Source organism: Ostrea edulis, chromosome 8 (assembly GCF_947568905.1).
Source record: "Ostrea edulis chromosome 8, xbOstEdul1.1, whole genome shotgun sequence".
Taxonomy (NCBI): domain Eukaryota; kingdom Metazoa; phylum Mollusca; class Bivalvia; order Ostreida; family Ostreidae; genus Ostrea; species Ostrea edulis.
In genome coordinates this window covers 46,800,983-46,828,885 of record NC_079171.1, presented here as the reverse complement: position 1 = coordinate 46,828,885, position 27,903 = coordinate 46,800,983, and the positions used below count along the sequence as shown (strand labels likewise).

The 27,903-nt window shown below is 35.2% G+C and overlaps 1 protein-coding gene across 5 annotated transcripts; it reads right to left on the bottom strand.

Moving 5' to 3' along the window:
• Positions 1–774: 774 nt before the first annotated feature.
• On the bottom strand, positions 775–27,861 carry LOC125661381 (multiple epidermal growth factor-like domains protein 10). 5 transcript variants are annotated; one of them, XM_056146273.1, is made up of 13 exons: positions 27,558–27,861; positions 21,650–21,886; positions 14,344–14,595; positions 14,086–14,223; positions 10,014–10,151; positions 8,176–8,316; positions 6,227–6,364; positions 5,619–5,759; positions 4,420–4,548; positions 3,697–3,715; positions 3,556–3,596; positions 1,859–1,880; positions 775–1,617 (listed from the first exon to the last, which is right to left on the bottom strand). In XM_056146273.1, the coding sequence occupies exons 1-13, from the start codon at positions 27,610–27,612 to the stop codon at positions 1,524–1,526; spliced, it is 1,545 nt and encodes a 514-aa protein (XP_056002248.1). In that variant the 5' UTR covers positions 27,613–27,861; the 3' UTR covers positions 775–1,523. The 5 variants fall into 5 exon arrangements, with proteins under 5 accessions (XP_056002248.1, XP_056002249.1, XP_056002245.1 ...); XM_056146274.1 differs by having other exon boundaries at positions 3,697–3,712; XM_056146270.1 differs by lacking the exon at positions 1,859–1,880.
• Between the last annotated feature and the right edge of the window lie 42 nt (positions 27,862–27,903).

Below are 27,903 nucleotides of genomic sequence, written 5' to 3'. Positions count from 1 at the left end.
TATATTTATAAATACTGTACGTAAAATTTTATATTCGTGGATTAAAATCGTACACTTTCTTTACAAACTATTGTTTTACCCATTCAAAATATGAACGTCCACTATATATCACTGATGTGCGTACGCGCATTGGTTGCGATTAGCCTAGGTGAAACATCGTCGTCTGTTGTTGATATCACATGTTATTTTATGTTTAATGAAATGTATCCACATAGTTAATATAATGGTAAAATTTTCAACAAATACATTGTTTGTGAAGTGCTTCATTCATCATCATATAAACTATTCAAATGTTGATCATCTACCGTGTAACATGAATTATCATTAAGCGGTGGTGCGTCCTATCTATACACCGTTCTCTTTACACTGGCAATAACAACAAATATGAAATCACGTCTGTAAGACTGGCTTAAATTCATCCGGAATTTTTTTTATTATTATTATTATGTTTCCAATAAATCTCAAGCCCTTTAAATGAATATCCGATGAGCATATATTTTTTGAAAACACATTTACTACCCTAATGATTCCCGTTTCCTCTTCAACTGCCAAGAAGTGTGCATTTCATCACCTGAAATTACGTCATGATGACAATTCTGTAAGCATCTTTCAATTGATATTTTAACCGTTCTTCCATCGTCTTCCGTGATGAAACTAACAGGAATTGTCAGTTTTTTCGTAAATTTTCAATCCATATAAAAAGTATTCGGGACGACGACGAAAGAGGTGTTAAAATTCAGTGGTTTATCCATACAAAACAATAAAAACATCATAAATTGTTTCATGACCCTTACTTTATTTGATTATGTAATACGCATGCGCATATATGAGTTGATTTCCATATGTGTTTGTGAGTAACTACCTGTATGAGTTACTCTTTTAAAAATTAAAGAAGAAAATATCTGCAACGCAAACTAATTTTTCCCCATAAAAACTTGGCAGAATTTCGCCAAAACCGCAAGTAATTCTATGATTCAATAAATTAATGAAAATAATATTGATAGATTTCAATACATACAATTACAATTTATCATGTTTTCCCGTGAGTTCTCAGTTAATCACGGTCATTTTGACATGGGATATAATCGCTAGGGCGCCAATGATAATACAACAATATATATATATATATATATATATATATATATATATATATACATTCAAAATATATAAAGACAGGTTCACACCGTTCATGTAAGATATAAGTAATTATTCAACAGTTTTATCCCACGTACTCCCGTCATATGTTCATAAATCATTGAGACATTAGATTGCATTCAAAATAACAAACACACTCATCAACGGTCAGCCTTGTGGACAACAAAATGAAATACATTGGACGTTCGACGTCAAAACTGTACTGCATTATATGTGGAGGTTCATCATGGAAAACTAAATACGGTGGAAATAAATGCAGTAAAAATAATATATATCTTCGTCTTAGACTTTTCCGGCTACGTTCTATGTGAAAGTTCATCATAGAAAACTAAGTACAGTGGAAATAACTGCAGTACAAATAACTCGTCTTAGACTTTCCCGGTAGATTCGGTATAATGGTGAAGTTCCTCATACGTGTTCGGTTTGGCAAGGTCTCCCAGTTCTGCATACGGGGATCCAACCCTGTTATTGAGAAATACACGTGGTACAAATTTCAGTTTCATTTCAGATTTTCTGAAAATTACCGATTCCATCCTTATGTTCATTAATTTAAGCAATGAAATAATTTGTTTAGTATAATGTGTCCTCTACCATAGTTCCAATATATTACTACAATGTTGGATAGTAAATACTATAAGGTAATCTAACTTATAAACCACTTCAATATTAAGCTCATTCCTTCAACAATTCAAGACATACATACCGATTTGAAACGCTTGGTATATCTGAGAATAAAATAAAATACGTTGACCCGAGTTTTAATGCGAAATGTTGATTTATAAAAGAAATTGCAGAAAACAAACGCAACGGCATCGGGACCTGATACTGCATTACATCTCAAATTCAAATGCATGCAGTAAACGTGGTATCAAAGTGACATTTTCGGCGTTTACAATTCTCAGAAATCACAACAGCTTATACTACAGGTGACTGGAGACAATAATCAAAGTTCACTTGTCCGTGAAAGCATCTTTAAAAGGTTTTTCTGGAAACTGACACGCCGATCATTATGTTCCATTACACAATATTTAACCGTATGAGACGCATGCTTCATAGTCGTGATTTTGGGTGATACACAAATTCTGAAGTACAATTTTTACTTTGACCAAACAAGCAAGTACTTTATTTTCATTTGTAGCAAATTATTTCATGATTTAAAAAATACGAAAGTAGAATTAGCATGTGGTATCAAGTTTTAAAATGTTATCTACCCTAACCCTCATATCAATTAAGAAACATTAATGTCCGCCTGATTAGATGAAGAAGCTGCAGATCGGTTGACGTTACTGTTTACCACAGTTTTGTGACACGTGTCAGAGATATGGTCAATCGTACACGTGATTAATAGCAAGTATCCCATATGTTTAATAATTTACAATACAAGGGGTCAAGTGCTCCTTCCATAAAAATAACATTTGTGCAATTTACATATCGCTGATATATTACATAAGACATATATAATTTACATGATAAGAAATAAATGTCGAAATAACATATGCCACTCCATGTTATCGAAATCAAAATTTAAAGAACTAACAACCATAGGACCATGACTTCACTTTGAAAGTTTCCAGATTTCGGAAGCATTCTTTTTTTCTTTTTTTGAGTTTACTAGGAAAATGGAAATTAAAAACAGAAACCAATGAGAATTTCATCTCTTATCAGTGAAAACGAATTTGCAGTCATCTCATGTTAAGGTTTTTATGAAAGTCCAGAGATCCTAATGGTATTTTTTCAAAGACAAAGTGTAGTACACATCCCCCTCCCCAAATTTCTAAATAAATGCATATTTTATTTCAGAATACCAGCAAAATGTACGAAGATATGTATGTTAATCTATATGCCTTTCAAGAAAAGTCAGAAATCAGTGTTAATTTTAATTCGTTTTCAAAATCATGAGTATTTTATAGGAAGAAAATATATTTCAGAGTGGTATGCATATCTACAAATTCAATGTGTATGTGTACTCAGTTTTATTTCCACTGCGTATTTCACAAAGCAATGCATAATTGAGCAACCCTTCTCCCTTATCTGAAGCTCGGAAAGTAAATAAACATTTCACATGTGAATAAAATGTAACACGAGTTGACGGTGAGTAACGTTGTGCAAGAATATATTATGTCAAGTGCTGAATTTGTGCAAATGTGGTTCTCCATTGTTTATAGCATCCCGTCACTCCACTTTCAGATCAAGCATCGTTTGAGATAACACGTTGTAAAGCAGAGTAAACAGAAAACAACGAAATATTAGTTTCATTATTGAACATGAACTATTTAGAATGTTAATGATATGCACGTGTACCAATTCATCAACAATAATCGCCTACAAGCTGGAATGCAGTAAGATAAAGTCTGTCAACTCTTTAAAATTATCCGCTTCGTGACAAGAGGATGCATTTACCTGAATTGTGAGCACTCCTTGTTTCACTTCTACAGGTTTCTCTGAAATCAATAAAACATACCTTGTGATGTATCCGATTAATGAACAACTTCTTTAACGTGTCTTACAGAAATGAAGTATACAATCAAATGTGATAGTTACCCTTTCTTTGCATATTCTGCTGAAATAACAATATCATAAACATGTATTAAACAATAGTCTATATGTATGTAATGGATACTGACTTATTTATAATGTGAGAACATTTTGAAGCTAATATACACAGGTAGTGTATATTACAATAGGACATTTGTATTGTTTTTTTCAATATTGATGATGTTGCTGTTTGTGTCTCTTAATTGATTTGTATGCGTGAGCATCCCCTGCGTAGGATCAGTTTCAAATTGAAGCAGACTACTGTCAAATAACTTGATGTTTCAGAGATTTTAAAAGTATCGTTTAAAGTAAACATTTCGCAAATTATATTGCACTTATAATGATCTAGTTTGCAAGTACAACCTCTCAATAATTCAAAAGTTGTCTGTTATGTTTCATAACAAATGATATGTCATTCTGTAAGTGAGTTTGATTGACGAGATAAAAGGCTGACAGCGGGTATGGCCGGTCAACAGGGGCTGCTTACTCCTCATAGACACCAAATCCACCCAGAGTTCCGTGTTTGCTATCCCTTCAATTTTGTATTTTCCATGTGATTTGTGAGATGGATTACTGTTCGTGATCTTCACTTTATGTTTGAAATTAATTTTCGCTTTTTATGTGTTTGTTTTAAGTGCTCAATATTAAGGAAAATCTGTGAAGGAAAGACAATCGACATTTTTATTATTGTTTCCTGTAATGTACATACATCTAACTTTTTATACTTACTCTGATTTCTCTTCCACATCAGGAAGTTGATGATACTTCCAATAAGCACTATAAAAATAGATACTACAATACTTATGATGGTGGCGGTGTTGTCATCTGTACAACTTGTAACGCGGGATGATAACTCTTCTGTAAATAAAGGTAATAAACTATTTCAGCAATAATAAATGATAAGACGCAATATTTAGAAGTATTAAAAGTTGCTGTACTTTGGTATTTATTGAAATAATTTATTTCAAACTATAGGGGAAGATAATACCTCTAAAACAAAACCGTACTAAAACAAATTAAGGCATAAATGTATCGAGGACGCATTATTTATATACAATGCTCATTTGCATTCATATGTCGTTTAAATGGAAAGTCGTGCAGAGAAAACGTCGTTTGTGATTACTGCAGCAGCAGCGGCTTTATTTTGGTCCTTTGTATCATTTGTATAAATATCAACTGAAGAATATTTGGATTGTTTTATTCAGAATAGTTTTTTTTAAACAACGACGTCTGTTTAAGATCTTTATTTTTAGTTTCAGAATTTGGTGCATGTATTTTTGCTTTAGTAATTTACATGGTGGTATTGCAGAACATAATGAGGGTTTTACGGTGTTCAAAGGCAAGTTAGAATCATGTATATGCTTTAACTTGTAGACCGATTCATTTTATACACTTCTTGTTTTTCTTATAGGAAAGGTGAAGATAACGAACACTGATCAATCTTACAAATCTTCAAACTATGGATGGAAAACGCAGATAGATACAGTGTTATCAGAGTTAGCTTTTAATTTAACATTGTATTGTAAGATAAATGCAGGGTTATCAGTATTAGCTTTTAATTCAACATTGTATTGTAAGATAAGTGTTATTCAACATAGATCGAGAAGTGGTTCGTTTGTCTGAATATAGAAATTATCTATAAAGATGGCTGATCATATTGTGTTTATATGTAAAACATTCAAAAACATAGACTTATAGGTGCGGGTAGTAATTTACCAAAGTTGAAATTTTCATGATCCCTGGTTTCAGGGTGAAACTAAATCATCATAATAGCTATCCCTTTTATCATTTCAAAAACAAAAAAAAAAAAAAAACAAAAAAAACAAAAAAAAAAACAGCAACTTGGATTTTGCTCATATTGTAGAACAGATGGCCGTCACTTATCAAACAATTAAGACGGAAAGATAGATAATTCTTTATTGTGTTACCTGTACCACAGAGAGGCCCGCTCCACCCCTCCTCACATCCTCCATCACATATCCCGGTGGTCTGATCACAACTACCATTTCTACCACAGTACACGGTACAGCTGTTCTCACAATTGATACCGAAATACCCACTGGGACAGTCTGGTGAATCATTATTTTGTTTACGTTAAAGCGTTATAACATTATAAGTATCAAAGTTATAAAGTATCAAAGACGACTAAAGGTGTTAGTATATTCATACATGTATGTATTTTGCCGTTTCTATATTTTGTTCACATGGCAAAGCATTTACTCATAACAAAACATGAAATACCTCGTTTTCTGTCATCATTGTTTTGCAAATATACATGAATAAATAGCTTAGATGAAAATAATTTCAAAATGTACAGTACCTCAATTTTTGGGCATAAACACTCTTGTTATTCACTTTGTCACTGTGTTTACTCGCAAGGTGTTAAATTTTGTGACGGCTACTTCGATGAACAAGTAACTGTACTTTATGATTTATACATATATATTATATACCAATTGCATGCAGTCTTACAATATCTATTATATACCAATTACATGCAGTCTTACAATAAATACATAATAAATATAAAACTCACTCTCCTTGCAATGTCCTCCCTGGTATCCTGAAGAACAGCCACTCAAACACGTGCCGTTAACATGATGACACTGTTTGTTGTTTAGACAGGAACCACATTTCTGTGTGCAGCCTGCGCCGTACATGCCACCGTCACATTCTGGAAGAAACCAATAGCATCATGTATACCAGACGAATACTGCCCCAAAGTATATTTTGCATGAAGAAAACATTATGAAGGTAATTCATTTCAAAATCAAGATAAAATAATTTCCCAAAAATATACTGTCAAAACGGCATCAAATTATCATATTTTGTAGCAATATTCCATTATCACCTGGATATGGTGTTTATGTATCCTATCTTATTTCATACGCACATAGTTGCTCTACGTATGGTCAGTTTTTAAGTCGAGGCAAGCTTCTGATAAATGAATTGAAGCTACACTTGTTTTCAACAGTCTCGTTTAAAGTCTGCATTTTGCAAATCGTATTGTCAGGATATAGGGTTCACGGCGGATGAGACCGGTCAACAAGTGATGCTTACTCCTTCTATGCACCTGATCCCACCTCTGGTGTGTCCAGGGGTCCGTGTTTGCCCAACTATCTATTTTGAATTGCTTACAGGAGTTATGAGATTGATCACTGTTCGTTATCTTCACCTTACGTTATAACAGTCCTATTTACCAACACAATTTGCTAATGAGTAAAATGTTATATGACATGTTTCACATCACTTGAGACTGTTCCCTTGTACCCTGATTTGATTATTTTATCACCGCCACCAGCGAAAAGATTATGCTTACCGCTCCTAGTAATCTTTTCCGCCATATTTTGAATATGAATCAAACGATAATATTTAGAAGTGGTTTCCCAAAATAAACCTATGTAAAATTCAGTCCTCCTTTCACGATGTCTTTGTGAGATCATTATCATGATTTAAACTCATCTGAGTCCCAAATATAAACTGATGTTGAAAAGGAGGAAATATTTTATCTAGTTCCATTTTGTTTTTCACTATTCCAATATTAGTTCTTTTCTAATAGGTACACGAACGAAAGATAACATTGGTTATATAACTTGAAATTTCTGATAATTATTAATTACCCCGCCATTGTAGAGAGTTGAAAAGCTGCAGATAGCAATGTTCAATTTCAAATGCTACAGAAATTGGAGAATCGAAAATAGGGTAATACTGATCCCTGGAAATGCCAAGGGATGTAACATTTAAAGTGGATGGAATTGAATCCTTTCCATGCAACGATACATTGTGCAAAGTTTAATTTGAATGTCCCAGTCGTTCCTGCTTAACATATAGCATTGGTTTCTCTTGGGTGATATTTTGTCAATTTTGTACACCTTAAAAAAAGATATCATCTTTCGACTGAAAAGATGTAAGTTCCCTTTACCAGAGGGTGCTTCCTATTCAATTCCATTGTTATTGACCTAGTGCTTCTTGAGAAAAAAATCAGGTGTAAGATACTGTTATTTCGCTTTGTAAGATGGTCTGGTCTTAAGTCCCTTTACTCACATTTTAGTTATCCCATATTTGATTGCAATTGTGTAAGCATTTTTGTAACTATGTTCATTATTTGAAATATTACCGACGTCGAAAATAAATTACGAATGCTAATGTGAGATTTAGGTGGACTAATAACAAGGTTATTTTCTTAAACATTATGAAAATAATGTAGCATTCGCATTTTTTGCTAAGGAACTTTGCAAACATGTACAGGGCGTGTTTTTTTTTTACTCTTTAAACAGCACACGTACAGTAAAAGCCAGAAAATACACCATGCATTGAATTAGAATGAACTTTAAAATCATAAGATAGGTCTGATATTTTTTTTTATACACATCATCATCGTTATTCTGCATTATGCATAATGTTGTCCTAAATAAAACATATTTTAAACTAGGATTTTAAACCATTTTGGCTTGTAAAACTAGATTCATTCTGACATACAGTTACCTCGTTGACATGTTGGCATCTTCCATCCCGGTTTACAGCCCCCGTCACACTCCCCAGTAAATCTGCTACAACGGTTTGTCACTTTACAGTTCTCACTGCATCTCTGTCCGCAGTTCTTTCCATAAAAACCAGTTTGGCATGCTATTTCGGGCGAAAAGTACATTGTATAGAAACGTATTTCTCCATCAAACATTTTAACATTAGGAAAGGTATCATAAAAGTGTCATTGCCATCAAAAGATGGAAATAGCGAAGAGTGAGCAATCTCATAAACATTCTTTAAAAACACAGCGTTTTTATAGCTGGACACGCACGTCCCCCTGGAAACACCAGATGTTTGTGTAATATGCCTAAGAGGAGCAATTATCTCCGTTTGACCGGTCACACCTACCGTGAACATTATATTGATCAGATGAACGGAGTAATCCGTAGTCAAAACAAGTAATGTGAGTAAAGGACGGACTAACAATTGGTATGTAATGATTCAAACAACATTGACTTAAACGACAGGTGGTATTTGCAAATACATGCACATTATGTATTACATGGTTTAATTCTTACGCAATTAGTAAAATGTACTATAATTTTGTTGAGATATCCAATTTATTGACAAGAAACATGTCAGACACCTATTGACTTAGCATAATACACTACGTGAATAGCACACAGAAAAAGTGCAACATTGTATAATATCACCTGATTATTTGGACAGGGCCAGTTAGTGTACAAACGATTTCGGTATAATGTTTTAACTTTAAATTTATAAAGACCAAACTGTACAGAACAGTCCCGCGTCATTCGATATCTGAGACATTGGATACTTTTAGACTAATTACTTTGTATCAGAGAACGTGTTCAATAAAAATAAAAACTTTCTTGTTTCTCCATCCGTTTTTTACACATCAGTAACTATTAATAAATCATCACGAAAAATTGAAACAATGACGATTATAATTACGAAATATATTACAACCATTGAAAATGTTAGATGAATAATACTTATTTATTAATGATCGTAAATGGTGGGAGAAGGGATCTTTCATTGAATAAGAAGTATATAACTATTATAATTGTAAATCTCCATACAATAATGGATCTCGTCAAAATTATTATAAGTATAATATTGAACACCGAGGCAATGTTATGCTGATCGTGGTGTTAACCAATCGCAACTTCTCGGGTTGGTTTGCCGCTTACCGGAAAGGTCCAGGAATATGCGATTGGTTGTAGACCTAACCATCTGTGATGTTACCTTATTTTTTATTTTATTTTTTTTTGGGGGGGGGGCTTCGTTTTGGTAGTTTCCATTAAGCAGATTGGAGACTAAAACCCCCGACTTCATATGAGTGATATTCCCGAGAAGGACATTCAACAATAACCAATCAATCAAGCAATCAAAAGGAAGCCGGTCATTTTAACTTAATGGTGTTCATTCTTAATGCTACCATATCAATGATATGATCGGTGAATAAGACAACATATTTGCGTTTCATAACATACCTATCAAGACGTATTAAATCTGATAGCAATAGCGGTAGTTTAGTGTATTTGGAAAGGTGCATAGCTGCTTTAAGATTTTTAAATTCAATCATGGATTCCAGACGCATCAGATGTTCGCATAACATAGGTATAAACCATTCCTTAGCAAAACGTTCGGTATCAAAAGGGAAAGTAATATGTCTTTCGGATATGACCTTGAAAACAGATACCAATGTCAAGAACATATCTGATATTTCTAAATGGTATAACACATGCTTATGAATACTGTACACCTTTAATTTATAAGAAATACTTTCCATGAACATTGTATTTCAAAAAAACAAGAAATGTTGAACTCACGTATCTGGCATGTCTCCCCATATACCCCAGCATTACATCCCCGAGGGCACGTGCCGTTTTGATAGTGACATGGCTCCCCATCGCTACAGTTCCCACATGATGACGAACATCCCAGCCCATACGCCTGTTTATCACACACTGAAAGTGTTAAAGGAGTTTGTAATAATCACATGGTAAAAAGTATAAAAACGCTGAAGCTGACACATGTAAAACAAACGTTCAATAAAGTTAACATAATCCGCAATTGTCTTGTACGTAAGTAATTGTAAAATTGACGATTCCTTTGGTGATATCAATGGACTCTTATAAATCAGCGTAATTAGATATGCGACCCCCCTCCGTACACAATATCCAACAAATCTGAGACAACAAAATAGTACATGTAACAAGCGAACCCCAATTTAATAAAAAAGAAAATATCACCAAACGAAAAAAAAAAAAACTCGGAATAATACCATCTGAAGTAAAACCCACTGTGACGTCATAGTACTTTTGTGTTAAGTTGCTATGATCAATAAAAGCTACAGAAGACCGGTGACACGGTCAGAATATTTCAATTCAGTATTGTTTAGAGTTTCTTGATTCTTGTTGTGCTTATCGCTAGGTTCATATACCAATATCTTTCAAATACCAGTTGCATAAAGCACTTCTGACCCGAACTACTTTTGCTATCATCCCCGCTTCAATATCCCCTACTTTCCTTTCCTGTTGATCAATAGGATACACGAATTATCAGTCATTTATTTTTAATATCAACACAATTTATCGACTTTAAAATACAACCAATATACTAACTAATTTGTTTATTGGTTTATCAAACAGAAAACAATCACGAAAATGATCAGTTATACATGTATGGGTCTGAAAAGCAATACTGTTTACGCCTAACTATTTAAAAATAGTACCGGGACGTCTTACATACAACAATTGCGTGAGAATAATATGGCGTCCACTGACATAATGCATGGCGTATTTCATAGAAATATACACACTATCAACAAATACTCCGAAATTATTATCAGAAAAGTGGATAAAGAGATATGTCAACAATTATTGTCAACAAGGAACCACTCAGACCTGGTGGATCAAATATTGACTGCCTAGCAACCTCACCAGCTGTAATAATAGGAAATATTACATAGACAATATCTTTCTCCTCTGCATCCATTGTAGACGTAACGAATATGAACATATTTATCATGTCTACTCACTTTGTATTGTAGAAAGTCCTATCACCCCCTCCAATGAGAAACCACGTGAAAGAGAATTTAAAAATATTGTAATTCCAATAACAAACAATTTTCACTAAAACCACTGTATTCTATAAATTAAAGTAGCAGAGTGGTTAGAGCATTGCACTCAAAATCACACGGCCTCTGGTCGGCGCGGGTTCGAATCCCGCTCGTTCCGGTAAGTGAGAAAGTTGCTGAGTTTACTTGCGGAAGGTCGGTGGTCTCTACCCAGTTACATTGTATCTGGGTTCTCTCTCCCACCAATAAAAACTAGGCACATCAGATAACTGGAAAAAAAGTTGAGTGCGGCAGAAAACAGAAATCAGTCAATCATTAGCATATTTTGATTAATGGCATATGCATTGAAGAATTCAAACTCGTTTTCCCTGAAATTCAAACAATATTTTATGACACATTTTGAATTATAACTAAATCAACAGTGAAAGTAAAGTGTTGGAATTAATTTACGATCCAGTCATGAAAAAATGAAAACAAATTCTAGGAATGTTCACTGCCTTACAGTTACAGTCAGATTATAGCCATGCTCATAGAGTCGTGTCGTCGCACCGATTTACGGCGGAGAGAGGGAGGAAGGAGGGATTGCTGATAGCAACCATGTTCATTCATAATTTTGAAATGAAATCATAAATATATTTTTAGACCATATCTTGTTTATAAATTGATGACTCTAATTTCCCATGTTCGATTAAAACTAGTCAATAAAAAGGGTGATTCGAGACATAAAATTGTTACATGTAGATCACCCATTATTCTATCACTATGAATAACTAAAATGTCAGCATAAAACATTAATTCAGAAAATTCCGATCTACTGAGAAAATGTTCAACCCACTGTAAATACTTTCTGCTACAAAGTCGTCATCTATGACAGTGTGGAGTCGGACTGAAGAATGAACGTCTGAAGTATTTCTGACGCACGATGCTGTGTAGAAATTGAATCAAACGTTGTTCCCGTTACGTATGCTGAAAATGAACCCCTTGGTTTTTTAAGTTTTATTTCTCAGGAGCCTACCCTAACCCCTGTTTGCACAACACATAAGAGGCCCACTACCCTTATTGGTCATCTGAATACTAGTGAAAAAGTATCAAACTTTCCATAGGCTATAAGATCTAGAAAAAAATTATGTTCTGAATATATAAGCTAAATTCTAATGTTCAGCAATACTATCAACCAAGAGGTGTTCTTAAAACTTCACCGCCTTCAAAAGTGCATACATTGATGAAAGGCTTCAAATAATAGGTGCATTGACATAAAAACATCAAAAGATATGACTAATTCGGACTTATACTAAAATCAGAACCCTCGGCTATGATCGAAATTCACTATTTTTGTACATCCTTTTCTGCTATTCCTAAGTATGCATTTAGATTTCATACAGTATCAGCAAACTTACACATCAATACTTTATACTAAGTTTAGCCTACTCTGGGGTCAGAACCCTTACTCTGAGGATAATCAAACTTACAATTTTCGTAAAAGACTACCTGCTCTATCCACTTAGTTTCAATTTAGTAGCAATAGCACCAGAGAAGATGTTATTAAAGCGTTTTACACATTATCATAATATAACAATTTGGCACCGCCCTGGGGTCGGAATCCCTACCCCGGGGATTATGAAATTTACATTTTTTGGTAGAGACATTCCCGCTCTCCATCACCATGCATTTAATTTTTCTTACACACGTGCGGTTCTTGAGAAGAAGATAGTTGAAAATTGGTTGATTTGGGGCAGTTTTTGTCCCACTCCTAAGGCCACAGGAGTACATGAATCCTGAAATTTACAATTTATGTTTCCCTTGTCCCAAAGATGCTTCATACCAAATTTGAAAAGAATTGGACTGATAGTTATCAAGAAGTTAAAATTGTTCAATTGTTAACGCAGGACGGACGACGCAAAACGCATGGCGACAGACGACAAGCAATGGCAATGGGTAACCTGAGTTTACTCAGGTCACCTAAAACGTATACTCTGTCAGACACCTTATGTATACGTGAAGTCAACAAGGACGCACACGAGTGGCAATTAGATTGGAAATAAAGTGCCGGAAGTTCTAGCCTATTTGTAAAAATGTAAGATTAAAGTGTCACGGTCACCCAGTCTCTGTTAGTTTTAAAAGGTAAATAGTAAATAAAACACAAACTGTTCAACTGGTTGACTTAATAAGATCATGAATTATTGTTGTAACATGATCAATGTAAGTACACACATAAACTGCATCATGTGTAAATATTTGTGCGTTAAAGACGTTTTTTCCACAAGAAGGGGAAGGGGGTGGAGCACATTAACCCTGTGTCAAACTATGTGTTATTTCCATACTATATTAATAGGTTTCACTTCTCGTTAACACCTACCAATGCCAAAATCACAATAATTTTGAGAAAACAAACTTTTTAAACTTTTATACAAATAATCACTTTACTTAATCAATGTATGGTGCAGAGGTATACGGTAAAATTGTTTTACCGCTTCTAAACATCTTACGAGTTTCATCTTTAATCAAAATAAAGCATTGATATGCATTTACCCGGCCTTTGCTGTTATCTTAACAGCTTTGATAATTCTAATTCTTAAATTACTTTCCGTTTTAGCAACAACAGGTGTAGTTTCGTTACGCCAGTTAAAAAGAATGGCGGGAAGAGAAATATCATTATTAGACTCGGAGAGACCTTGGTACTGCTGTAATCGGTGCACTACGGAGCATTTCATCTGGTTGCTTGCATTACGTGTTTTGGGAATGGCAGATTGATAACAGAAGTGCATGAAAGCTTCAGAGGGCCTACTTTGGAAAACAATAAACTCAGAATAAACGGTGAGTACCTTGACTACAGCGAAAACCTTGATAACCCGGTATACAGCCCAGACAGTATCCCGTACTGATGTTACACCTCTTCTCTTGACATTTATCGGGACACGGTTGGTCACAGTTCTCTCCGTAAAATGTTGGGTCAGAGCACCCTGTGTAATTAGACCACCAAATAGAAATATTCAAACTTTCAAAAGTCCAATTTTCATATTTATTAATCAAGTCACATAACACCCCAAGTAAAGACAAATTGAAACAATTCTGAAACTTACCATGAACTTCCACTTCACATAGTTCATTATATGCGTATTGTGAGTAGTAGCTAGGGTAGGTAACACCCGGTCTCCGTTCGTTGTAGTATATCACATATCGTCCATGAACAGAACAGCTTATTGTCTGGTTCTCAACTGGTGTACCGTCCACAGTCTGTATCTCATGGAAACAAAGATGGCCGTCATCCTTTGACGTAGTGTTGGATACGTACAGGAAAAATCCAGCAAATCGATTATAATACGCACCGGGGCCTGCAGATAAAATCGATCTTAAATAAGTGATATGCATATTTACATGAAAAAAAACCCAGATACGCTGCTTTCACGTTTTGGGACATGAAAAACCAAACAAGAAGCCCACATGCCTTATCGGTCATCTGAATACTAGTGAAAAAGCATCACTACTACAGAGGCCTATGAAATCTAGAAACATAATTCCTGTTCTGAATATCTAATCTAAATTTATTGTCTGGTTCTCTATTGGTGTGCCGGTCACATTCTGTATTTCATGGAAACAAAGATGGCCGTCATCCTTTGACGTACTGTTGGAAACGTAGAGGAAAAATCCAGCAAACCGCGTAGTGTATACACTAGGAACTGAAATTCATAAGAAGAAATCGGATCTTAGATAACTGATGCACATATTTGTATGAAATACACGATTCGCCAACTGCACGATGTTTTCGCCAACGTTAGATAAAATAATTCTACAAATAAATACAAAATGATTATATTTACATAAAAATGTTAGTGTGTATTCCAGCAGTTCTGTTGTGGGATTTTTCTGCAATTTCTAAAATTTCAGGGAATAATCATAACAAAATTAGTATTTGCCTTCGCCCTTATATTTGCAATGATATTTGATCATTTCAGAACTCCCACAAAGAACACAATATAGAGAGCTGGCAAACACGGATCCCTGGGTGTATCAGAGGTCGGGTTGGATGCCTACGATCAGTAGGGATCCCCTGTCGACCAGTCACACATTCCGTGAGCCCCATATATGGCTCAGTAAAACCGAGTACCCCATAGGCAAAACAAGTGTACCACGAACGGCCTAAGAATCGGTATGAAACACGTCAGACAGCATTTGACCTAACGATTGGTTATATTGTCAACTGAGGTTATAATAACGACCATAGAATTTGCAAAAATACTGATTTTAAACGACAATGCTAAAATCCCTCTAACATCAACTTTTCTTTCAGTAACCTGACTCGATTTCATAATTGATCATGCGCAGAACAAGCCCTTCTGTATCGAATCAGTTGAGAGACATCAACATCATATGCAAGTAATATTCTAATATTGCTACACAAGTATGGGAAGTTGGAGATGGAGAAGCAGAAATCACCACAATTGTCAAAAAAATAAATTGTTAGTTTACCGTTAATATTTATTTTGAATGAAATATCTAAGTATGAAGCAGATGTGGGGGGCGCTGTGGTCTCTTTTATCTGTAGTTCACATAGATATATCAAATCGACATATGAGTGAAAACATTATCTTTAAAAAATACAACGTCGTCAATATATCAAAATGTCTAGTTGAAGGCAACACTAAAATATGTTTTCCTTTCTTATAAAAGGTTTTGATTCTTGTAAGAATATAACAAAAATCAATATATGCACCCAGAGGTACATGATCTGAGTTACATGATGTCTTCCTAACCTGCTATCCAACAATATACCTAAGTTTCATTTGATTCAGTTTTAAAGTCTTCGAGTTACTGTCCAGAAACCATAATTGTCTGAAGTTTTCAATCTATTTTCGGTCACTGTGACTTTGACCTTTGACCCCTTTTCTCCAAAATCAATAGGGATTTTCCTTACCTAGTACTTCACAAGATATCAACGTTTCATTTCATTAGATTGTAAACTTTTTGAGTTATCATCCGGAAACCAATTGTTGACGCCAACCTCCCGCATCACCAAACCAACAGCCGAGTTCAACTTCGTTGCAGGTAACAAAGGAGAAAAAATGCACAGGTTTTTCTTTAGGATAATTGTTACTATTTATAGATCACTCTAGTTTGGACACATGGTTTTTAGGAGGGAAATTTCTTTTGAGGACAGGTATTCTTGTTTTCATGCTTAAATGGCACGGAAGGGTTTTTGGATAAAAATTTCATATAGTAGCTTGTTCTTTACTAGTGGATTGATTTACTGGATGGAGATTTATTCACCAAACCAACAGCCGAGTTCAACTTCGTTGCAACTCGGCTAAAGCAGGCCAGGTAATAAAGGAGTAAAATGCGTGCCCATGACAATTCAAATAGTCTGTTGGAAGATTGTGTTGATTGTATCATACTTAACGTCTCTCTCAAGAACTTTCCACTCAAATGGAGACCGATGAAGGGCTTTAAATTTGGAAATTTGCTCAACACCCACGGACTTTGAGCATACATGATGTATGATAATGTTAAAAAATGTGTAGAATACGACCAATTTTTGAGTGACGATTTCTATACCGACACAGGTTTAGTGCAAGGTGAAACTTTGTCACCCATTTTCTTTTCTTTATGTGTTGATGATTTTGAGCTGAACTTTATTAAGGAACATTGTCCAAATTCAAATAATAGATTTATTCTTTTGAATGTATGCAGATGACATAGTTATCATATCCAAAATTCCGAAGGTTTTACAAAAAATGTTAGCCGCTCTGAATAAATATACTAATGAGTGGAAACTAAATATCAATGTACAACAAAAAAAACACCAACAACTGAAATTGCTGTTTTTAGGAATGCAGGAGAACTTAGAGAAGATGAGACATGGTCTTAGAATAATTCATGTTTAAATTTTGTCAATGAATTTAATTACCTTGACATACTGTTTGATTATAATGGTAAATTCCTCAAAACACAGACCGCTGCGGTTGCCGAGGGGTTAGAGCGTTCACCCCGCATACGGTAGGCCCGGGGTTCGAATCCCGACCGCGACACACCTAAGTCGTTAAAACAGGTAGTGACAGTTCCATCGCCAAATGCTCGACATCATGAATGTCACGGGTCCTGGGAAATGACTTTAAAAACGGAGTGTAGTTGTGACACGCTAAAGAACCCTCACTACTCAATGGCGGTAATCGTCTTGCATAGCCCTGAATTTGAAGCCCTTCTCCGGTTTTGGTGACGTCTCCATATGGTTAAAAATTCTCGAGTGATACGTTAAGTAAGATGCTATCAATCAATCAAAACACAGACACATTAGGGAAAAAGGTGTTGTTGTTTTTTCAAAATACCAATAATTTGAAGGGGAAAAAAGCATTCGTTTAATAGAGAAACACAATATTACATTTTTTTATACCTATGTCAATACTGCTTTCCTATACGGTTCAGAAATATGCAATACTTACTAGTTAATTGAACAACGTGTGATTAATATTTACAAATAAGCAAATTTTGAAGATACTTCAAATTTACCAACATATTTTTTTTCTATCAGCATTTGATTGATAACTTTTGTTTATAGTTCTACTTGACAAAACCCATTGAGTTTGTGCACAGATCTTGTATTACTCGCTTAGAACTTCATCTCATTACCTGAATGTTGAAGTTGAAATACATAATGATATAGTCAGAGTACGAGAGTTATGTACTGTTGATGGGCTAAATGATGTAGAGTTACACTTTATTTTAGAATGACCTCTATATTATGACCTGATAGAAATATGTTAAGAAATGCTATTATACAAAACTCAGTGTTTTCACACTGATCAAACTACCCTGTGTTAAAAATACTAAATAACTCATTAATTTTGATTTTTTTTCACAGTATGCTATTAAGATAAGAAACTTTCATATTGTGTAATACCATTTGTTTAATATAAATTGTACATCATTGTAACATTGTTGTCTACTCACACTCCACAATGTTTGTTTGTATAATTGAATTCATGTATATAATATCCAATGAGCCTGTGACTCACGGAAATAAAGAATCAGGTGGTCATTTTACTAAACGATCGTATATTGTAAATGCAGATTTAAATGTGAACGTAGCAGGTACAACCATTTCACTAAAAGTAACGATTTGCTATTTACGATCAGTATTGATCGTAACCCTACGAATGGTCTAGAGTTATCGTAAGTGCTCCTACATGGACGTAAATGAGTAATATGATTGTCATGCTGGTCCTGCCTGAGATCATTTTGTGACAGTATTTACCTGACTGGGTTTGTTTGTCCTATGCAGGAAGAAAACAATCACAATGACTTGAGAAGACAATGGCTTTGTTTTTTGCACACAAATACTGTACAGCCCGAACCCGAGTCTTGAATCATATTAGAGTTGCCCTTCTTTGTTACGCACAACCACAGAAATGCCAGTCTCACAGGGGTCAAGCACGTTTTGGGCCCGGGTTCCGTGATACCACATATATAATAAACTCATTGTATCACAGAGTTCGGGTCCAAAACGGGCCTAGCCCCTATGACCAGTCTGCTGAAGTAAATGTAAAGGCAATGAATTCATATTTTAAAAGTGAGGAGGGGGGTGTAGTCCATATATCAAAATTTGCATGTAACGATAACAAGAACAGTTGTTAGAGAAGTAATGTGGGGATAGGGGGTGGGGGGTATTGCTACATGTGCCTGCATCACCGTTAATGTATATGTATGTATATTGAATATTAGAGAGAATTCAAGTAATTCTCATAGACATGTTCAGAAATTAAGTTTCCTTAGAAAGAGTTCATTTAAATCCGAGACGTTGCGATTCGACGTACCCAGCTATTTTGTTTTCCTCGTCGGACCAATGCCTTTGATACAACAAACTACATAATACATGCACATTCGAATGATAAACATTGCACATTTTAAGGAAAATATAATAACATGATTTGGTAATGGGATAGGCGTTAAAATCCCAATTTTGCAAGTGGAACGTTTCTGGTACATACAAACTAGATTTATATGTATACACAGAAAAGGGATGGGTCAATATCGGATCCTCGGGGTTCCGACCCCTTGTTATAAAGCGCAATCTCGTATTTCGTCCAAAAAAATTGTTACACGAAAGTCGCTAAAATTACCCTATATTTTCTTTACGTTACACTAGAGATCGGGCTCAAAATTTCCATTATTTTTGTTGACAACTTGCATGGTTTACTGAAGACGATAAAGATATGTTTAAAACCACGAGAAAATAATAAATGGATATGTATTTCCATGGTAGGATTAATTTTAAGTCTACCTCCATAGAGAAAAGAGTTCTAAATTGTCAGACGTAAATCGCATTCGTAAGTGTTACGACTACGATAGGTTTCGTGAAACGCTCGTATACGTGCGAGTCAAATGATCTTAATCGTAATCGTACGTTTATGATCTACGATAGGTTAGTGAAACAGTCGCCTGATTCAGAAGTCAATGTGATGGATGGCTATGGGTTAGAGTTACCGTACTTATACTGAATTTCCAAACGTCCCAAAAAGCTTTACCAAGAAACAATACATTCCTAGACCGAGTAAATGTTTCGCTAAGTACCTAACTTTACTATTCACGGAAATATTAACAGCTGTGAAGGAGAAACGTGTTGTTCCACAACATATATCAGAAATGATGTAAATCAAACGTGAAATCTAAACAAAAATCTAAAGAACTTGTAATAAATTTGAAATCGCAAAGCTTTCCTCAAATCAACAAAATCAAAACGATAAATAAAAGACTATACTTTTTGACATTATAGATAATTGAATTTTTGACAAAAACAACAAAAATAGACAAATGAAATATCCTTAAAATAGGTAGTGATAGTTACATCACCAAACGCTCGGCACAAAGTGTCAATATCCCGGGTTTTCGGTCATGACTTTAGCATCTAATGGTCCGTGTTACAGTAGGTGTGACACGCTAAAGAACCAACAATGCTCAATGGCCGTAAGCGCCGAGCATAGTCCTAAATTCGAAGCCCTTCACTGGTCCTGATGACGTCTCCATGTGAGTTTATATAAGTTTCGATAGAGGCATCAAGCCACATACAATCAATAAATCACCTATTAAACTAAAAAAAGCTGCACATGATACAGATGCTGCGTGTCTTCATGGGGTTAGACATATTGCAGATGATAACTATCTCCATTTCTCTTATTGTCATCAAAGAATGTACTCGGAAATTATCATTAACTAGTCAGTATTTTTTTTTCAACCGATTCGGAATAAATACGATCTTGACAGTGTATTTTAGAGAAACTTCGTTCCGGGAATACTCACTATTTAAAACATTGAAACCGGTATTTAAATACGTAGTCTGCCATCGAAGTTAAACTGCATTTCTTTGATTTGTACCCAATTTTTTTCTACCATGATCTTTTCATTTCACTGTAAGTTTGAGTTTAATAATTTACCCAGATATTGAGCGCATGACTTCTTCAGTACTTAGAACCAATAATTCCCAACTTATAATTAGGTATATGACATATAAAACCATCAACACTTACTCGGACGATTATTCGGCCTGTAGTACATATAAATGTGACTTTCGTTAAGCATATTTAACAAATCTATTTTGCCATTTGAGGGGCTTTTCAACCTCCTTTTTTTTTAAATATACAAAGCCGTCACGACCTTCCTTGCACATCTTTTTAATTAGCACTTATATTACCAATGTATACGTATGATAACCTTTAAAGCAAACAATCCATGTAGTTGAGGATAGCGTTGCGCAATAAACTGGCACCCGATGTGAACCTTAACATGCTACACGTTTAATGTACTTGTAAAACTACGCCGAAATTACCGTATAATATTCCGATACCCCCCATTGTTATTTGATGTTTACTGTAATGACTTAAAACTGATGAAATTATTTCAAATTTAAATGTCCCGTGTTGATCCTGTTCCTTTTCGTAAGAGAGGATTAAATGGGGCCGTCCTTCGGATGAGACCGCAAAAACCGAGTTACCGCGTCACAGCAGGTGTGACACGATAACGGTCCCCTGTTCAAATGCCGCAAGCATTGAGCATAGGCCTACATTTCGCAGCCCTTCACCGATAATGACAACGTCTACATAGTAGACAATATAAAATCAACAAATATGACGTCATAAGAGTATGCATCGTGGATTATTTCATATAAAACACACGTGTACAGTGTATTTAAGAGAACATTCGTTTCGGGATTTATATGTAGAATGTCATCGCTGTTAAACTACAAGAAGGCGACCAAATTTTCTTCAGTGACGATCACTGAAAGTAAAATTCGATAATTACCTGGATATTGAGCGCAGGTCTTTTTAGCATTGAGAACTAATCATTTCAAAATGTTATTAGGAATACATATGTATAATGAATAAAACCATCAACACTTACTCGGAACATTGTCCGTCCTGTAGTAGATGTTAACGTGACTGATGCTGACCATACTCCCCAGGTCCACTCTCCACGTCGCTGTTGTTTGACTCGGGCCTGATTGAGTACATTGAGTTCCCCCTGCTGAGCGGTCAGTATACAGTCCGTCCACAGCCTTTGCTGCTCCCCATTCCACATCATAGGGTTTATCAGGCCAGCTATGTTGCTGCCATGCTAGTTTATGTAACGCTACATTTTCTGGAAAGTAACAAATTTAGTAGAAAATGCAACTGTAAATGTAAATATAATAGACTTAGTTTTATATTTCAACTATTTCATGCTTTAAAATCAACATCAGATCAAAATATGTGGACTATTATACTGAATGTGCAGTATGCTCCATTAGTGTGCAAATTGCAATTCGGAAAAAAAAAACCTATTATTACAAAGACTAAGCATACATTGTACTGGTTACTTAGGGATATCCCTCTAACATGTAACCAGACCGAATGATATCGGTGTTAAACCAACGATACATTTATTTCTTCAAACAACCCACTATATGACAATACACTTCCGATATATTGGGCTAAAACATGATCAGCCTGTTTCCGTCAATCAAATATTTCTCTCACTTCCAAGTTTTCTAAGTAAAACTACGTAAAATGTAATCCAAATGCGTGTAATCACGTTCATCATACAAGCTGCTCTACCTTTTATCACTTCAAACTTATTACCGAATTGCCATATCTACTGTATGGTAGTAATAAACCCTCATGACTCTTAAGGAGAATGATACACCAGAGAAATATGGTATGGATTGAATACCCTGTGTAATTAGTTTCGGATCTATAAATTTCAAAACAGAGGGTTACAGTTCGGCATAAATACACGTTTCGGTATTTTTTGCTCTAAAGACAAATCTATGCATACATGTGGATATTGTGTATTTGTATGTAGTATATCAAACGGTGGATTCTGAGTATGTCTTCCTGTTCTCTTTGTAATTTATGCTTCCCTTGTTCATAAGCCTTTTGAGTTTACAAAATGCTGACATCCTCCTGATAGTATTGCATAAGAAATTCTGTTTTCCGTCCCGTTTTCAATTCCCCATCCTAGCAACAAAAACAAATGTATAGAGTTATATTTAGATTCACTACATATCAATAATAATTTTTATAACACATGTATATATATTTTACCGAATTGAATTCATATAATATGGTATACTATCTATCTTTTTTCATTATTGAAAGTACTCGCACCTCAGCAGTTAGAGGTAAAATAAAAGGTTAAGTGCTCTTCCTGCTTTCAAATTTCTCAGACAACAGTTTCTTAAAACAATGTATCTATACCCAAAGGCGGATCCAACGCCAGCGACCCCACCCCTTGTTTAGTGTGTTTCGCCAGACCTCTGAGACTGTAACTCTCCGTTCTAAAATTTATGGGTCTGAAACTAATTGCACATGTTATTTAATAAACTTCGGATATGTACATTTTGCTTACTCACCACCTCCCCCCTTTCCAGCTTTTAAAACTGTGTATCAGTCAAGCTGAAAGCCTACATCAAAGGGGAGGCGAATTTTATTTATATGTGGTAATTTTCACAGGGGCCTAAGATACCATTTCTAATAAAAGAGTTCGTTTATACAATCTGTTTCGGTTCATTTTGGTGGGTTTTCGTTTCGGTAGATTTCGTTTCGTTTCGCATTTTACAGGTACCCACCTACGTCTGTCTGTATGTATGCTGAATTTAAGGAATATTTTCATCGTGTCTAGTCTAGAGAGCTATGTAGATACATGTAGGTATACACATATATATAGATATAGATATGTATAGGCTTGTAGGGAGGGCTGACAGTTGATACTCGTCGGGGACGTAGCAATAGAGGGGGGGGGGGTGACTGATCCCTTTCCTACTTTTTAAAAACTGTCCCTTTCTTCTTTTTTTACATGTTAAAACTCCTTTTGGTTTTTCTCCCCTCCCCACCAATCCTTTTTTGGCTGGCACCCAGCTTCCCCCTTTTAAAAACTATGTCACACGCCTACTCGTGTCCCCTTAACACTTCCAAAAGTAGGGAGTGGGGACAAGAGTATGTATGTGCCCCCTCCTTACACTTCTGGGACCCCAAACGATACCTTCATCTTTGTATCAAATGTTGTTTGATAACATCCTCTCCTTAATTCTAGTGCAAGACATTTCTGTTCAAAAATTGTTATTTGCTATAAAGAAAGGTATACCATACAATTTGTATAAAATTCGGATATACAGATTTGCGTTGAAAAACTTAGATAGACTCTGATTGGCGCATAATTGCATTATTGTCGTCCCATACAAAAATTGATTTCCTTATTGATTGTGTTATGCCCCGTTATACAGAAAATTTTAATTTAATAAACTTTTACCCGTGGATGGGGGGGGGGAGACTTGAGGCCTACTTCAAACTTTTAAGACTGAGCAGGGTGTAGGGATTCCTACCATTTTAGCTTGTTATTTCAGGGGTTGGCGGTGATTATGTAGGTAACTGTCGCCATCTTCATGGCGTTTATATGGAAAATTTTGGAAATTAATCCAATTTTAGCATGTGTCCCAATCTAAGTTTTGTGCTCTTCTTCTAACACTTTACGATGTTTGACTACGGCATTGGCGTTGCCTTATAGCTAATAACAAATTCGTTCGAACAAATTGCTAATTCGTCCGAACAAATTACTAATTTGTCCAAACCAATAGCTAATTCGTCCGAACGAATTACTAATTTGTCTGAACAAATAGCTAATTCGTCCGAACAAATTGCTAATTTGTCCGAATGAATGTCTATTTCGTCCGACAAATCCATAATTCGTCCGAACGAATTACAAATTTGTCCGAAAAAATTACTAATTTGTCCAAACAAATAGCTAATTCGTCCGAGCGAATTGTTAATTTGTCCGAACGAATGTCTATTTCGTCCGAACAAATCCATAATTCGTCCGAACGAATTACTAATTTGTCCGAACGAATTACTAATATGTTTGAACAAATAGCTAATTCGTCCTAAAAAAATTGCTAATTTGTCCGAACAAATAGCTAAATCGTCCTAACAAATTGCCAATTTGTCCGAACGATTTTCTATTTCGTCCGAACAAATAGCTAATTCGTCTGAACAAATAATATATTTAGATATGGCCTTTCTACGCCGCTGTAAGTTCACATTTGAATGATTTTGGTCAGGAATTGATTGTCTGATTTATATTCAGGCCGTGTCGATTTTGGCGGTTTCTGGTAATTTCCTTAAAATAATGCCTGACATGAATAAATTATAACTCTATTAATTAACATTTTTGGTGATGGTCAACATGTCGGAATAACGGACAGTCGGAATATTGAACTGTCAGACTATCGGACCGTCGGACTACCGGCCCGTCGGACTATCGGACCGTCGGAATACTGGGCTTGAACCCTGCTCATAAGCGCCGATCACAGTCCTAAATTTTGCAGCCCTTCACCGGCAGTGGTGACGTCTCCATAATTTTGAGTGAAATATTCTTGAGAGGGACGTTAGAAAACATTCAATCAATCAATCTTGATTGATACCAAACTTGTTACACTGGTACATCATAAAGAGTAGACGACCCTTATTGATTTTAGATCACATGGTCAATCCACTATGAAGATATTGTCTGCTCAATATCTTGAATTGGTTTCGCACTACTATCGCTTAAACTATGCATGTCTATTTTTGTTCCATTGAGGCATATATGTATTACACACACATTCCTGTTATAAGTACACTGTGGATTTTTGTGATGACAAAAGCTCTTAACTCTTTTATAGCCTTTGTTAGTAAGTTCTTCTGGTGTGTTATTAAGGATTCATTCCTAGCACACTGATTCTGACGACGGATAACCCCATTTACCTGATACGATATAGGGTTGACGGCTTATAGGCGTTATGAAATTGACCAATGTTAATTATGTTCACCTTTCATCGAAGACTCATTATTTATTAACAGTAAATATTTTCATTCATATGTCTTGATCTATACCTGTGAACTCGAACTAAAAGACACCAGAGTCCTTCACATCTGAAATGTACTTAGATATTACATTGAAAATAAATATTAACGGCTAACTGCTGACTCAGCTTTATAACAAACGGGATGATTTCGGCTTCTCCGCCGTCGGCTTCCCGTGTTTACGTAGCTGTATTCCATTACCACCTGCATAAGGTGTTTATATCTCTCGACAAATTTGATGTGCGGGGGCTTCTGTGTGTGATCAGTTTTTAAATCGAGACAGACTACTGACAACAAAAACATGATGTTACAGTGGTGCCGTTTAAAGTTAGCATTTCGCAAATCGTATGGATGTTATAACGGTCTTGTTTGCCAATGTGACCTATCTTTGGGTTAGTTGGTGTTTGGTAGGTTTCATATTGATTATTGGGACATTATTGGCACAGTGATTTTGGCGACGGATTGTTCAGGGTAACATCAATGCGGATCTTAAACTCCCGATGCGTGATCGGTGCCTAATCATCAATATGTTTATTGTTCGGCATGTTCACACAACTTCTTTTAGAATAAAGAAATTAGCTCTCTTTAATATAATTATATTTCAATGTTTGACATTGAATTCAATATCGCATGAAGCTCGTGAATGTCAATTATACAACGTCAACAATATCATGATATAGAGACATATTTAACTCCTCATGCTAAGAATTATTTTAGGTGATATGTAATGCACAAGTAAAACTAGTCTCGTAAATCTCATAAACAATATCAATACATATTTCTGTCAGTTTTCAAACTTCCTAGTTTTGTTGAATTGCTACGTGACTATGATATATATGTATATAATACTTTAACAAATACAGATTAAGGAAGTAAAATTCACTAGCGGTTTTTTTTTTGGGGGGGGGGGGCATTTTGAATTTTTGTTTTCATTTTGTGTCTTCGTCTTTGTATATGGTCAACATTTCCTGAATCAACAGGATATCAACTGTAACTCGTTTTCTAAAATATGGTGTGTTTTTTTGTTGTTTTTTTGGTGGGTTGGTTTTTCCTGTTCTTTTCAATGTCCTCAAACACGGAAGGATGCCTCTGTTTATCTACATTTTCCACACATAGAACAAATAAAGTCAGAACAATATGAAGAAGCCCCGGTGATCAATTTACTGATTATATCTAACTTGAAATCGACTTATGTAAATTGTAAATGTATCTATGTAGATTCACTAACGTTTGAAAACAATTTATTTCGGTACAGTTACAGAAAAATGCTTATGTGATACATGCATGTGTTAAAATAGATCCGACAAAGGGACAAAAGATGAAATTTTAACTTTTTGTAACCTCGGGATATATTTGCTACAACATCACGATATGTGGTAATACCATCCGAAACCCCACTCCTTAAATAAAACGGGGATTCTAATTTTTGAAATTCCCCAATCTATCACATAAAACGTTTTGGAAATTGATGATACGATGTATGTAAACCATGTCATCTCCAAAAACTTACACATATAGATACATGCATCTGTAAGTGATAAACCGACAGTGCAGCTGGAATAAATATTCCCCACAGTAAGGTATGGAAAAACAATGCGATGTGTGATACAGTGTATAAAGTGATTTTTAAAAGGTGTGAAATCCTCAAATGAAATACACACTCATACATCTCCACTTGTTCTATTCATGGTTATTTTGAATCCATCATTCACAGTTATTGTGAATAATACGGGAAATATTTAGCCGTCGCTAAATATCCAGAGGTTCATGTTTGCCCTTCTCTTAATTTTGTATTCTTTATTGGTTTTCTGAGATTGATAACTGTTCGAAAATCTTTACATTTTCATGGAAATGGATTACCATATTTCTTTACAATATCAATTCACATTCAATATGGAGTATTAATGAGGGAGAGAGAAGGGAGAGAAACATACCATACGCTGTGGTGTATATTACACACAGTAATATCTGACAGATGATGATTACCATGGTAACCTCACTCCACAAAAATAGAAATCCTTCAACACAAACCACAGTTATAAATAAAACAAACTCCTGTACATCGCTAAACTTCCCCGATTCTCGGCGTCAACAATTTCATTTTTCTAGGGCCGATAGTATCTCCTTTATGTGTTTAAATGCACGCGTGTTTAAACTCCATAGTTTTGTCGTTAATGTATAATCCTTTACTTGTTGAATATTTACAAACCCTCAAAACTTGATTGCGTCACAGAGACTTGTTTACTTGTTTTGTATGGAAAACTATTTGGAACAAATTTC

What these genes read in the sequence shown, in the direction of transcription:
- LOC125661381 (XM_056146270.1), bottom strand. Translation starts at nt 27,612, where the DNA reads ATGGTAATCATCATCTGTCAGATATTACTGTGTGTAATATACACCACA. An exon ending in AATATACACCACAGCGTATG is followed by an intron (nt 21,887 to 27,557) that starts GTATGTTTCTCT and finishes GTTACTTTCCAG; the next exon opens with AAAATGTAGCGTTACATAAA. An exon ending in CAGGACGGACAATGTTCCGA is followed by an intron (nt 14,596 to 21,649) that starts GTAAGTGTTGAT and finishes TTTTATCTGCAG; the next exon opens with GCCCCGGTGCGTATTATAAT.